The sequence below is a fragment of the Leptopilina heterotoma genome, unplaced genomic scaffold, assembly GCF_015476425.1.
Source record: "Leptopilina heterotoma isolate Lh14 unplaced genomic scaffold, ASM1547642v1 Lhet_278, whole genome shotgun sequence".
In the NCBI taxonomy this organism is placed as follows: domain Eukaryota; kingdom Metazoa; phylum Arthropoda; class Insecta; order Hymenoptera; family Figitidae; genus Leptopilina; species Leptopilina heterotoma.
Window position 1 is genome coordinate 1,615,200 of NW_025110986.1, and position 15,628 is coordinate 1,630,827.

The following is a 15,628-nucleotide window of genomic DNA, read 5'->3' on the forward strand; positions in this document are numbered from 1 at the left end:
ATTCTATAAATATTCGCAGACTTACCTCAATCTTGGTGTCGTGGGGTTTTTGGGGTCACTAATTACGAATTTGAAGGCAAATTTTTAAAATACATAATGGCAGATGCAATATGGCGATAAAATTTATAAAAATTTCTTGAACGTCACAAAACTTGTTATCTGAGAGTTTTTGGACTCCGCCGGAACAAGGAATAACTCCGTTGTCCTCCGTCACCACATGGAGGTGCCCTGGATACAGGTTCACAAAAAAGTTTGTGGTCAGTGACCTTAAACACACCTAGATACTAAGTATTGTAAAAATTCAAGAATTTTTTACAGAATCCGGCCGCAATATTGGATCCGCCATTTTGTATTTTGAAAATCTGCCTCTAAGTTCGTAATCAGTGACCTAAAAAACACCCACGACACCAAGATTGAGGTAAGTCCGCGAATATTTATAGAATTTTGTCTGCCACGTAAAATCTGATATGTATTTTGAGGTTAGCAAATATGTTTACGAGATGGAGCAAAATGGATTTCAGATTTGTTTTCAGCGACCCCAAAAACATTTAATACACCAGGTTTGGTCGAAGGAACCTTTCATCGATTTTTTTTGAACCTGTGAAATCATTTAAATGATAGTTTACATCAGAATTTTAATAAATATAAACGTTAGTTGGTTATATGTGGTTGGAATAATCGTTAGCTATATCAATGAATGTTTAGAATTCAGAAGAATTCAGATTCTGACATGTGGATGGATAGGTTGTTTACTAACATCAGCATTTAAGTGGTGATCACTGAGAACATAATTTTTTTACATGTTTAAATAACCAGCTGACGTGTAATCCTCCACTTTACATTCAGCTGACGTTTATTTTATGTTCAGGTATTGTGCCAACTATAATTTAACAAAGTTTCAATTGGGTGGAAATGATTGAAAATATATATTTTTTACATGTTTGTACGTCTGATGCTGCCCAACCCACCGACGGAACGGCAGCTGACATTCACGAGGCTTAATGCCACTCCTTCCTTAAAAATTTCACGAATTATCAGCCGAGAGGAAATGACCAACCAAAATCTGTCGTTGGCTCCTAGACTAGTAAGGCAGGACGAATTTTTCTGAAGACATCTTTCCACAAAGGGTGTTCTAAGAAGCCTAATGTTTTGTTTGTAACAAAAATTGCCCTTGTGATTGCTTTTGAAATTTCCTCCTGTTAATCAAATAATTTTTTTTATTTCAAGAAAAATAAATAATTCAATTTGATATCTTCAATATTATATTCTAGATTTTAAACTATTTGAACTAATAAGTATTAAAAATAAAAATAAGAATTATTCCTTTATAATTAAATTAGAAGTTTAATATTAAATTACTTCTTTTTTAAATAAATATTTGAAAAATTAAAGACTTGATCTTAAATTTAAATCGAAACTAAATTATAATATATTGGATTTATTAAAAAATATTTTTTAATATAAAATAATTATAAATTATTAGTCACGTGAATTTTCACAATTTTTATGCTCTGATGATAAAACATTTAAAATTAAAATATTTCTATAAAACCTTATAGAAATCACCTTGTAAGAAGAGGTTGATTAAGATGGATTAAAATAATTACACAAGAAAAATGACATTAGTTTGGCATTGAAATGGTTTAGAATTGAGTGACATTATTTTGTAAACACTATAATTTCTTTCATCCAATCTCTTCTTACCAGGCAGTTTTGATAAATTCTGACTATCAAAATATCATTAATATATTAAAATTTTGTAAATGTTATGTAGCTTATAATAATATATAATTTTATAAATAATATTTTTCACAGAATACCTGCTCTTCTTTCCTTATAATATCAATAAAAGACTGCATAGAATTTTGGGTAAAACCTATCTTTTGAGAATCATTGAGACTTGCATCTCCCAAACTGTTTGACAAGTCTTCTATTGGATTTTTATCAGAAACCTCAACAGCAATAACTTTATTTACAGATACACTATTTATTTTATTGTCTAAAGGATTTTTTTTATTTTTACTTTTCTTAATTGATAACACATATTCTTTAAGTTTATTGTATTTTTCGCGATAAGCTAATTGGAAATATTTCCAGACAATCGTTTTTGTTTTCATCATCTTCAAAAATACTTTTTATTTCTGACTTGCTAAACAGAACTGCTTTATGTATGTCGTTAAGAATTTAAAATACACACAATTACTTCCAACTTCAAAACATGACTAGCCTTAAATTCACTAAAATCCCAGCCTTACAAACTTTATAAATTTCATGAAAAATTTCATCGATCATAAATTTCATTATTTGATACTTTCAAAACGAAAGTTTCAAGAGGAAAGTTTGAACGGCACATTGCTAATTGTTTATGAAGCCGAAGTTTTTGGTTATGTTTAGACGTGTATAACTAAGCGCGTTTGCTTCTAACAGAGACATTGTTAAATTTCGGTAAAAAAAATTTTGAAAGCATTGTTTTTAAATTAGTACTGTGATTACAGTTAATAGTTTAAAAATTCTAAACTTTTGTAATTTTGTTTGCATATAATACAATAATATTATAAATGAATATCGATAAAATTGTGTGTTATACAATTTTTTGATAACTTTTAAAAAATGTCGTCCTGGCTTTAAGGTGGCCACCATGCGTTCTTGTGTAAAATCACTTTTGCAGTTTTTTAGGATGCAATATTTGTCAAAATATATTATGGAAAATGTAAATTTTATCGATTTGGAAAATTTTATGATGAATAATAAAATAATTTTCTTTTTAATGTATGAAATAGGATAAATAATTAACAATATTTCAGAATAAATTCTTATAAGCAAAAAACAGAGTTTGCAGCTATTAATTCTGTGATTATAAGTCAAAAACAATACATTTCAAATAAAATTAACTTAAATTGATTTTTGCAACTATTTTTTTAATTTTTTAGTGAATTTTTGAATGGTGGCCACCTTGGCCACTTTTTTTAAAGCAAAATTTCAGTTGTTTTTTCAAAGTAGTCCAAGTTTTATTTTCCTTTGTAAAATAAGACAATTTTCTTCCTAAAAAGTTAGCTAAGGAGATACAGTTTCAGGGAATATATTATTAATTATGTTATATAATACCGTTTAGGAATTAAAGTCGTTCAAAAGATGGGTGGCCACCTTGGGGTCCCTTACCCAACCTATAATGTTAATAAAAATTATTTCACGAAATTTATATTCTTTTCTAATTAAAAGTCACTAAAATTTAATAGAGTTCATGTAGAAATTCTATACACGGAAAAAAAAGTTCACGAATCTCTCGTGAACTAGTATATCACTTTTGGATGGGACACAAAATTCTTGAAAATCAACAAACACAGTTCGTCAAAATTTCATCAACTCCTTCACTAGAAACATAGTACGGTTTCCGAACTTTTCGTCAAAGTTAACGAAAAATTCGTGAACTTTTAAAAAATGCTAAAAACAAGAAAAAATAATTTCCAGACATTACTTTTTTATAGTATTTCACTTTATTTGATAACTTGACGCCTATTACGCACCCAACTACACAGAATACACAATTTTATCGCCATTAAAATTCGTAATTCGCTTCACGGGATTCGAACCTAGTACCTATACCCTATAACATAATATTTCTAACAACTAACCGCCACGGCTAAATCGAGATACACTGTCCTTCGACAAACGAAACGATTAACTTTGTCTGCTGTAAAACTCAGGACCGTGCAAAGTAGAAAAAGTCCCTTATCGTAACTTTTAATTCATTTTATGAATTATTTGTTTCACAAAGGAAATTAGCAAACAAAAATATTCACTAAGTAATAAAAAATACTGATTCTAAATAATAACTTTCATCAAAGAATTTTCCCGAATGTAAACACCGATGACACCGACTGAATGATGAATGCTTGATCAGCCATATTTGATGCGCATTACGAACTGCGCATACTACTGACACTCGCGAGTTCACGATTTTTTCGTGAACTTGTACCTCTACTTTTGACGAACTACTCTTCCTTAACAGTTTATCAAAAATTCATTAACTTTGTTTCAGTTTTTCGTTGACGTTCGCCATTTCTAATCAAAAGTGAATGAAAATTTTGAAATTTTGTGTCCCATCCAAAAGTGATATACTAGTTCACGAGAGATTCGTGAACTTTTTTTTCCGTGTAGAATATTCACTAGAATTTATATAGAATGATTCTATAGAAAGACTCTAGTGAAATTCTGTAGAAATTTTTCAGCTGGGGTAATAATATATTTCTTGATATATTCTTTAATATATTTCGATCCCTAGCAGAGTTAGTCACTCATTTTTTTATAGTTTTAATTAATTTTTCGACTTTCAATAATAATAATATTAACAGCATAAAAAGTAGAAAATAATCAGATTCGAAGAAAAGTGGCTCTTTTTAAAAAAAGATCCGATTTGAAATGATTGAATCAAAAGTAGAAAGAAGTGAGGGGATTAAATTAGAATTCTTTCGGTGAGGGTATATGTATAGTTGGGTTTGAAAGGAGATAGGATCGATGACCGCAGGCAGGGGTTGAAAGTGGAGGCCCTTAAAGTGACCCGCAAGGAGTAACGCAATACGCGCGTACAGGTATAGGGTTCGAGGGGTTTGAAGAAAGTCAAGCAGGCCAAGACAGGGGTCTACTACCACTACCACTTCTTCCACCTTATCGCCTTCCTGAACGTTGGCCTCGCGTGCAACCTCATGCTAATGTAAGGAAACTGTAACCTGCTGGTCAGCCGCTCACCATGGGCGTTTTCATTTATATATATATCCTATTTTGTTCTATGCTTATTCCTAAAAAAATTAATGTCCAAAAAATGTATTTTGCTTCTTTTCTTCAAGTTTGTACGTAGGAAAAACATTTTTTATCTGGAAAAGATACAAATTGCACTATATTAGCGAAATTTCCAGTTACTTTAGTTAAAACCTTCGCTAATCTAGAGAAACATATCGATTGTTCAGACTGAGAAAAAAATCCTATTGGTTCAACAGCGTCAACACAATTTTCTTGAGACTACACGGGCAAAATTTTGGGAAAGCGCTGCATTTTTTAATGGGCAGCGGCGTTTCTACAAACTACGTATAGCAGCGCACAGTGGAACCAAACTGCAATTTACTGTTCATAATAGTCTAGAGCCTTAATTTTTTAACCAATTTTACTAAACTTTGTTTTAAATGAAAGATTCTTAAATTTGAAAGAGATTTGTCGAGGCCGAATTTTAAATTTCAATTTGTTTATATTTATTTTTTTATTGCAAAGTTTAACAAAAGCATCTATTTTTAAGAAAAAGTTATCTCCAGCCTCTATAATCGAATGGCAAGTGCTAAAAACTTTTTAGAAACACACCTAGAGTAGAGTAGAACAGGGCGAGGCAGCCAACACGACACATTTTAGATTGCTAGGCAGTTATTTGAATAGGTTTTTTCAATTGAAATATCGCGTTAGAAAGCCTGCCTTCTTAACTAAAAAATCGCTATAGAACATTTTGAGGTAGGTTGCACTTAAAAATTTCTACGAATGTTTTCCCAAAAGACCACGTTTTTGGCTTATTTGAAAAATGTGGGGTGAGACAGCCAACTGCTTTAATAATAAATAAACATAACTTAAAGTTTAAATTAATAAAGTTTAACAAAGTAGTTGTTCATAATTTACTTTTATTTTGTTAGTAAACTTTAAAAATTTACATTTCAATAATATTATAACAAAACAACATTAATTAAATTTAATTTAAAATTTAAAGAAAATATACATTTTTTATTTTCAAATAAAATAGTTCATAAAATTAAATATGAACTTTAAAACTTATTGAAGTAGTAAAAAAGAAAAAACATTTAGAAAAACTAATAGAATCTATCTACTTATTGTTTTTTGGGACGGCCGCGGCCAACACTTTTCTTTTTAGCACTTTCAATATCCAAACCTGAACTTTTTGCCGCTTGCTTAAGTTGCTTATCAACTTTTGCTTTTTTGGTTTGTTCTGCTAATATTTTTCTTGTTACAGCAGCAGCTTTGGAAGCTGCTTTCTTTGCTTTTTTCTCACTGAGGGCTTGCTGCTCTGCGCGCAATGGTGCCATTTCTTGTGAATCGGTTAAAATCGCAGATTTACGTTTGCGGCCACGTTTTGTCTGTTTGCGCGGTGAAGCCTTTATGTACGGATGAATTTCTTTTAGAGTTTTATCCAAATCAACTGTTTCATTGACATCGTAAACAGCTGACATCCATTCTTGCTCCGTGTCAGAATCCGCAGAAGTGGATGCCCGATTAACAGTGTTTTCGCGATCAGTTATATCCGATGGTAAGAAATCGATGTCCGTGAACACATTTTCGTTCAATGGCCAAATTCCAGACACGGCGAAGCCACTTTTAATGTTGGAAACAGACGCACCCGATTCGATAGGTTTCGCAGCAATCCGTGGGATGTCATAGATCGTGATAGTCTTTCCAGCATTTTGCGGCAATCGCATCCAAGTGTCGCACGCGGCATGAAAGTAGTGCTTAATGGGACCAAACACGGATCTGTCAAGTGGCTGCAGTTTATTCGTAGTGTGTGGTGGAAAAGAAAGGACGACAATTCCATTTTCTTTACAAAAATCTAAATTGGAAATCGACAGATGCGATTCGTGATTGTCCAATAATAGTAAAACTGGTACTTTTTCGTCGGATGTGCGTACTTGACAAAGTGATTCAAGAATTTAAAAAATTGTTCGCTTTTCATCCAACCGGATGGATTTGCCGCACCATCTGCGTCTAAGCCTGACAAAAAATGTTCTTGAAATTTCGCCCGTGGAAAAACGTAAAAAGGTGGTGCTACCATGCCACGTGCTGAACATGCGAGAGTGAGCGTCACTAGAGTTCCTCTTTCGCCTGATGAAATGCCACCTACACTTCTTGCACCACGTGGAGCTACGACAGGAACAGGTTTTTGTACTGTGGTTAGCGCTGACTCGTCAACATTCCAAATGTTTTGCGGTTGTATTTTAAATCGCTGAATGACGTCTTTCAATTTTTCGAAAAATTCCTTGACATTATGACGATTAAATGCAGTCGCCCTGCCGAGACTAGTTGCCATTGGTTTCCGCAGTGAAAGATCTGGATCACGAAGCATAAATCCATTAAGCCAATCCGTGGTAGCGCACTTTGATTTTTTCCATGATTTCGGAACAGATTTAATCAATTTTTTCTTTGTTAAAGTTACTGAAAACTCGTAAGCAAGTTTACGAACCGCAGGATAAGACAAACCGTGATACATTGCCACTGAGCGCAATAAATATCTTTTCAGCGATGCTTCTTGTTCTGCATTGAAAATCTAGAAATAAAAGCAAAAATATCTAAGTAATAAGAAAAAACACTCGAGAAAACAAAAGAAGGCATCATTAGTTTACATGTTTATATGCATGAGGGTTTTCAGGAGTTTTACTCTTTAATCGACAGCGTAAAGCTCCTCGTGAAACGCCAAATTTCATAGCTGCGCTGTTAATACTATTGCCTTTTTTCACGGCATCGAGTGCCGCCGACATTCCCGTTTCATTTAATTTTTCAGTTTTTCGAACATAAGTGCGCACCATAATACTGAAACACAAAAGAACAAAAAATTTATTGTTGGCTGCCTCGCCCCATGTTTTCGTTGGCCGTCTAACCCCACGAGTACTTTTTTTAAAAAACATTCACAGGACCAGTAATATTAAAAATATAGCGATTCCATTTACAGCATCGTCTTCAGCACTAAATTCTGCATTAAAAAACACTTACCTGAATTTTATTCATACACCTCAATTAACGAAAATCAGACAAATAACTCTTTAAAAAAATACATCCAAAAGTCTGTTTTTGTAAATGATGCTGTCACTTCTAAGCTGGTACAGTAATAACGCCCATCTGTTAGCAACTGAATTGAACTACTATAAGCACTCTACATTATCGACGGCGCGCGATTTCAAAAAGCGACGCAGAAATAAGAAGCAATTGGCTGTCTCACCCCGTTGGCTGCCTCGCCCCGTTCTACTCTACTCTGTAAATTGTAAAAAATTTGTGCAAGTAAATATTCGAATGTTACAAACAATTTATATTAACAAAAAATTAAGTTTACAACAAATTGTTAATGTAGACAAACGCTTTGATAGATTTTGATAAAATTGTATACTTAAGGCTTTTTGGGGTCGCTGATTACGAATCCAATGTTGATTTTTCAAAATTCAAAATGGCGGATCCAATATTGCGGATGCTTTTTTTGAAAATCGATTCAATTTGGCTATAAATCGTTACTCGGGGGTCTTTGGGGTCGCTGATTACAAATCCGATGTTGGTTTTTTAATATTCAAAATGGCGGATCCAATATGGTGGATGCTTTTTTTAAATCGATTCAATTTGGTTACAAAATTTACTAAAGACTTTTATAGTATTGTTTTAACAATTTTATTCATATATACTTATTTTGATACTGAATAATTCAAAAAAGTAATAATTTTTTACAAATTCTGATTAATTTGTACACTTTAAAGTATGTGTAAATCCATCAATATATAGGGGAGAGTGGTCCTAAGTTGGCCGCCTAAGCAAATTGGTCGAAAATAGTAACAAAATAAAATTTAATCACTTCGGCAAGTATATATTAGTGTTCAGAGATCGTTTTGCTATAATTTTGTGGTATTTAGAACGTTATAGAATAGCTTTTGTAGTCTTAATACAATAATTAGTGAAAAGCTGCATTTTGGACATTTCAGAAATAGCGGTCCTAAGTTGGCCTCCACTTTTTTTGCTTGAGTATAAGGAAGAAATGAATATTCGTTCCAATTACGCAGAAATTACACAAATTTTATACATTTAAGAGAATAAAAACGCATTATTTAACTATTTTTGTTTAGAAAATAAATCAATATTTTTTTCATTTATTTGCAGTGGTGGATGGATTCAGAGACAGGCGTTTTTGTACTATGTTTTTTCTAATGTTTTTTAAACCATTTTTTTTGTTTTTTGTCTTTGTTTAATTCCTGCGTTACACTTTTACGGTCTTTCTCGTGATAAAAAACACAAAAAAGAAATAAAACATAAATGAAAACAAACAAAAATAATAATAGGTGGCCAACTTAGGACCACTGTCGATTTTTACAAGTTTCAAATTATTACGCTAATAAAACAAATTTAATTAAAAAATTAACAGAACCTCTTATTACAACATTAAATAAAGGAACTAGCGCACACACTTATTTAGAAATTTTAATTATTTATCTCTTGTAGCTGCTCTCGAAAAAACAAGAAAAATTAATTTTTTTTGGTCGTAAACAATATTATTGTCCTCACAATGCGTAGAAGAATCTTAGATTATAATTAGGTCCATAAATTATATCATGGTTTATCAATATATCAAGCTGGAGTCCCATGACAGCGTTTTGCGTTGCCTTTTGTAACTAGGCCAAGAGTGTGAGAAAGATACAGATATATGTTTGCTCTATTTGCACTCATGGCCTAGTTACAAAATGCAACGCAAAACGCTGTCATGGGACTTCACCCTCATACCACAAAATTATAGATTCGTTCAGTATACCATCGCTGAGAAATGCAGGGTGGCCAACTTAGGCCCACGGCCAACTTAGGAACACTCTCCCCTAATAAATTTTTTAGCAAATTTAAAAAATATTATTGCTTTAAACAATTTTTTAACATCATCGTATAATTTAAATTTTTAAAAATAATTCTGCATAGTGTAAGGATTTTTAGCACAGATTGGTAGTCTTATAGTGATTACAATTTCGCGGTAAAAGTATGAGCTTTTCACCTTTGCCGCGAGATGGCTTGAAGCTTTTTCACCTATAAGTGAGAACGATTCGTTTTTCATTATAAGAGCTTATTACATTTGTGAAATAATAATGTAAAAGATTTTGATATACTAAAAATATTAATTATACTTAAAAAACCCAAAAACTTCTCCGAGTAACAAGTTTCAAGTATATCTAATCAATTTTTCAGAAAAGCGCCTAACACATTATATCGTTCATTAAAAATGTTGAAAAACTAATTACAGATTCGTAATCAGCGACCCCAAAGACCCCCGAGTAACGATTTATAGCCAAATTAAATCGATTTTCAAAAACAGCATCCGCCATATTGGATCCGCCATTTTGAATTTTGAAAAATCAACATTGGATTCGTAATCAGCGACCCCAAAAAGCCTTAAGTATACAATTTTATCAAAATCAGGGTGAGACAGCCAATTGCTTCTTATTTCTGCGTCGCTTTTTGAAATCGCGCGCCGTCGATAATGTAGAGTGCTTATAGTAGTTCAATTCAGTTGCTAACAGATGGGCGTTATTACTGTACCAGCTTAGAAGTGACAGCATCATTTACAAAAACAGACTTTTGGATGTATTTTTTTAAAGAGTTATTTGTCTGATTTTCGTTAATTGAGGTGTATGAATAAAATTCAGGTAAGTGTTTTTTAATGCAGAATTTAGTGCTGAAGACGATGCTGTAAATGGAATCGCTATATTTTTAATATTACTGGTCCTGTGAATGTTTTTTAAAAAAAGTACTCGTGGGGTTAGACGGCCAACGAAAACATGGGGCGAGGCAGCCAACAATAAATTTTTTGTTCTTTTGTGTTTCAGTATTATGGTGCGCACTTATGTTCGAAAAACTGAAAAATTAAATGAAACGGGAATGTCGGCGGCACTCGATGCCGTGAAAAAAGGCAATAGTATTAACAGCGCAGCTATGAAATTTGGCGTTTCACGAGGAGCTTTACGCTGTCGATTAAAGAGTAAAACTCCTGAAAACCCTCATGCATATAAACATGTAAACTAATGATGCCTTCTTTTGTTTTCTCGAGTGTTTTTTCTTATTACTTAGATATTTTTGCTTTTATTTCTAGATTTTCAATGCAGAACAAGAAGCATCGCTGAAAAGATATTTATTGCGCTCAGTGGCAATGTATCACGGTTTGTCTTATCCTGCGGTTCGTAAACTTGCTTACGAGTTTTCAGTAACTTTAACAAAGAAAAAATTGATTAAATCTGTTCCGAAATCATGGAAAAAATCAAAGTGCGCTACCACGGATTGGCTTAATGGATTTATGCTTCGTGATCCAGATCTTTCACTGCGGAAACCAATGGCAACTAGTCTCGGCAGGGCGACTGCATTTAATCGTCATAATGTCAAGGAATTTTTCGAAAAATTGAAAGACGTCATTCAGCGATTTAAAATACAACCGCAAAACATTTGGAATGTTGACGAGTCAGCGCTAACCACAGTACAAAAACCTGTTCCTGTCGTAGCTCCACGTGGTGCAAGAAGTGTAGGTGGCATTTCATCAGGCGAAAGAGGAACTCTAGTGACGCTCACTCTCGCATGTTCAGCACGTGGCATGGTAGCACCACCTTTTTACGTTTTTCCACGGGCGAAATTTCAAGAACATTTTTTGTCAGGCTTAGACGCAGATGGTGCGGCAAATCCATCCGGTTGGATGAAAAGCGAACAATTTTTTAAATTCTTGAATCACTTTGTCAAGTACGCACATCCGACGAAAAAAGTACCAGTTTTACTATTATTGGACAATCACAAATCGCATCTGTCGATTTCCAATTTAGATTTTTGTAAAGAAAATGGAATTGTCGTCCTTTCTTTTCCACCACACACTACGAATAAACTGCAGCCACTTGACAGATCCGTGTTTGGTCCCATTAAGCACTACTTTCATGCCGCGTGCGACACTTGGATGCGATTGCCGCAAAATGCTGGAAAGACTATCACGATCTATGACATCCCACGGATTGCTGCGAAACCTATCGAATCGGGTGCGTCTGTTTCCAACATTAAAAGTGGCTTCGCCGTGTCTGGAATTTGGCCATTGAACGAAAATGTGTTCACGGACATCGATTTCTTACCATCGGATATAACTGATCGCGAAAACACTGTTAATCGGGCATCCACTTCTGCGGATTCTGACACGGAGCAAGAATGGATGTCAGCTGTTTACGATGTCAATGAAACAGTTGATTTGGATAAAACTCTAAAAGAAATTCATCCGTACATAAAGGCTTCACCGCGCAAACAGACAAAACGTGGCCGCAAACGTAAATCTGCGATTTTAACCGATTCACAAGAAATGGCACCATTGCGCGCAGAGCAGCAAGCCCTCAGTGAGAAAAAAGCAAAGAAAGCAGCTTCCAAAGCTGCTGCTGTAACAAGAAAAATATTAGCAGAACAAACCAAAAAAGCAAAAGTTGATAAGCAACTTAAGCAAGCGGCAAAAAGTTCAGGTTTGGATATTGAAAGTGCTAAAAAGAAAAGTGTTGGCCGCGGCCGTCCCAAAAAACAATAAGTAGATAGATTCTATTAGTTTTTCTAAATGTTTTTTCTTTTTTACTACTTCAATAAGTTTTAAAGTTCATATTTAATTTTATGAACTATTTTATTTGAAAATAAAAAATGTATATTTTCTTTAAATTTTAAATTAAATTTAATTAATGTTGTTTTGTTATAATATTATTGAAATGTAAATTTTTAAAGTTTACTAACAAAATAAAAGTAAATTATGAACAACTACTTTGTTAAACTTTATTAATTTAAACTTTAAGTTATGTTTATTTATTATTAAAGCAGTTGGCTGTCTCACCCCACATTTTTCAAATAAGCCAAAAACGTGGTCTTTTGGGAAAACATTCGTAGAAATTTTTAAGTGCAACCTACCTCAAAATGTTCTATAGCGATTTTTTAGTTAAGAAGGCAGGCTTTCTAACGCGATATAATTATAACATTCGAATATTTACCAGCACAAATTTTTCACAATTTACAAAGTACCCTAGGTGTGTTTCTAAAAAGTTTTTAGCACGTGCCATTCGATTATAGAGGCTGGAGATAACTTTTTCTTAAAAATAGATGCTTTTGTTAAACTTTGCAATAAAAAAATAAATATAAACAAATTGAAATTTGAAATTCGGCCTCGACAAATCTCTTTCAAATTTAAGAATCTTTCATTTAAAACAAAGTTCAGTGAAATCAATTCAAAAATGAAGGCTCTAGACTATTATGAACAGTAAATTGCAGTTTAGTCCCACTGTGCAGCGGCTCAGATTATGGGCATCAGCTACCTATGTTACAGGCAACTCGTACACATTTCACATGGGTTAGGTATTTGCGTACAGTGCATGCGCTGTTAATGGGCCGAAGTTGGATACCAGCTACACACAATGCATAGACAGCAGCGCGTGGCTACACCGAAAAAAATTTTGATGGTATTATTAACTATGAACCTATAGCTAATCTTAACCTAGTAAAAGTAATAAGGATTCCTAATCATTGTGGTTAGGACTCTTGGTTGATTCAACAAATCCAAGCCTTGTAAAAACTTCTGTAAATCCTGGTCAAATTGGCTAGGATATTTAGTAATTTTGCCTATTTCCATAATGCGTATGCGTCTGCTTCTGTTTTAACAGTATTTACCTGTAATGCTTTCGTGTGAATTATCGTGGTTTCGTAAAACGATTGTTTATTACATTTCGTGTCTACTTTTTGTACATAAAATGGGGTTTTCACATAATCAAAATTGCTGTTTTCTCGTAACTATTTAATTATATTAGTGAATTATTTCAGACTTTTTGGTGAAGTTTCAATATAAATCGTCGAAATTTTTACGCACGTGGTAACAACATTTTTACTGTTTTAAACGCGCAGTACTAAGTTTCCTTATCAAAAATTAAATTCTAGTAAGAATCTTGTAAGGAAAAATGTAGGGAACCGGTTGGGCCCCGGGATTTTCTGTGACGCTCGGATCTTGTCAGAAATGTCTTACAAGGAAATGTCGCGAGGAGCCTTATATGAGAACTTTACAAGGACCTTTCTAAAAATTTAATTTTTCTCTCTTTGTCAGAAATGTCTTACAAGGAAATGTCGCGAGGACCCTTATATGAGAACTTTACAAGGACCTTTCTAAAAATTTAATTTTTCTTTCTTTGTCAGAAATGTCTTACAAGGAAATGTCGCGAGGACCCTTATATGAGAACTTTACAAGGACCTTTCTAAAAATTTAATTTTTCTCTCTTTGTTTTTAATTATCATTTTAGGTTATTTATAACCGATTGACAAAAGAAAATAATAAAAATAAAAAAGAAATACAGAAAAAATACTATTATCATCATTTTTAAATAAAGAACATAAATTAAGTGTGAAAATAATTATAACTAAATAAAAATAAAGTTACAAAAATAGAAGAATTAAAATTTCATAATCAAAAATATATTACTTTCTTGGACTTTAAATAACTATTTTATACAGTTTTTTATTTAGCAACAATTATTGAATTTAAAACGTTAAATATTTATCAAATAAATTTAAACTACTAATTAATAAACACTTACTCAAGTTCTGAAGTTCACAAATACAATAATTAGGGTAGTGGCACCAATGAAAGAACATTTAAGGAAATGTATACTTTCAATATTTTTTATTTTTAACTGACATTCATGAATTTCGTTTTAAACATAATGCAATGAATAGCAAAATTTCTAAAGAATTTGAAGCTTATGATACAAATTTTATAAATATAACATAAAATATCAAATTTTAATCAAATATTGAAAAATGTTTATTTTACCAGTGAAAGAAATACAGTGTCTAAAAATAACAAAAATTATATGAAAAACGTTAAAAATATTCTGAAACAATTTTGCAACTTACTATTATTCATATTTTCCTGATTACACAGTCAGAAATATTATTTAATTGCACCTGAAACTTGTAACCTTTTTTCTGTTTATGCTTTGTTCATTTGTCATGTTCATAACCCACCAAAATATTAAAAAATTATTTTCAGAAATAACTTGCATATTGAATCTATTTTTTTATCGTAAACTATATTTTGAAAAAATAAGGAACTAAAAAATATTTTTTTATAGTGCTGAAAGCTATAATTTGTGAAATATCGTGATAAATAATAAATTTGTTCTTTTACTGGTGTCAATTCTTTCACTGGTGCAACTACCCTAGATAGATAATTGGAAAAATTAATAATTTATTCATAAGGTTAAGTAACAATTTCTTGAAAGTTATGAGTGATGGAAAAAAGAAATAAAATAATATACATAAAATATAAATTAAATTAATTGAAGAAATGGAATCACGAATAATTCTTCTGGATCATCTTTAGTTATTAATTGTAATTATTGTAATAATTAATATTGTATAATAAAATTGTAATCATTGTAATAATTTTAATTTTTTTTTAGATTTAATTTTTAATTGTAATAATTATAATAGTATTTTTATAATATTGTAATTATTAATTGTAATAATTAATTGTTCAATTAAATTTGTTATTAAAATATTACATAAATAAATCATTATTGTTTTTAAAAATGTTGTAATTATTCTTTTTAATATTTGAAAATTTATTAATTATTTAAAAATTTTTTTTTCTTTTATCAAACTTTATGAGCAAACGAAATTTGAATAAACAGTTTATATAAATATTTGAATTATGTATTATTTTCTAAAAAACAGGTTATTTTTTGTATTTTTACTTTTAGAGTAATATATTTAAAAAATACGCAGATTATTTATAAATAATAATACAATTTCCAATAATAAATAAATGATATTATATATTTAAAAGCAAATAACCTTAATTAAATACTAA

General features: G+C 31.7%; 2 protein-coding genes across 2 annotated transcripts; one reads left to right on the forward strand and one right to left on the reverse strand.

The window, feature by feature from the left end:
* Window positions 1–5,861: 5,861 nt before the first annotated feature.
* LOC122504099 lies at window positions 5,862–7,568 on the reverse strand. The gene is made up of 4 exons (XM_043614997.1): window positions 7,386–7,568; window positions 7,199–7,309; window positions 6,724–7,138; window positions 5,862–6,673 (listed from the first exon to the last, which is right to left on the reverse strand). Exons 1-4 carry the CDS (start codon window positions 7,566–7,568, stop codon window positions 5,862–5,864), a joined length of 1,521 nt encoding a protein of 506 aa, XP_043470932.1.
* A 3,040-nt stretch (window positions 7,569–10,608) lies between these two features.
* Window positions 10,609–12,316, forward strand: LOC122504101. The gene is made up of 3 exons (XM_043614998.1): window positions 10,609–10,791; window positions 10,868–10,978; window positions 11,039–12,316. Exons 1-3 carry the CDS (start codon window positions 10,609–10,611, stop codon window positions 12,314–12,316), a joined length of 1,572 nt encoding a protein of 523 aa, XP_043470933.1.
* Window positions 12,317–15,628: the final 3,312 nt, after the last annotated feature.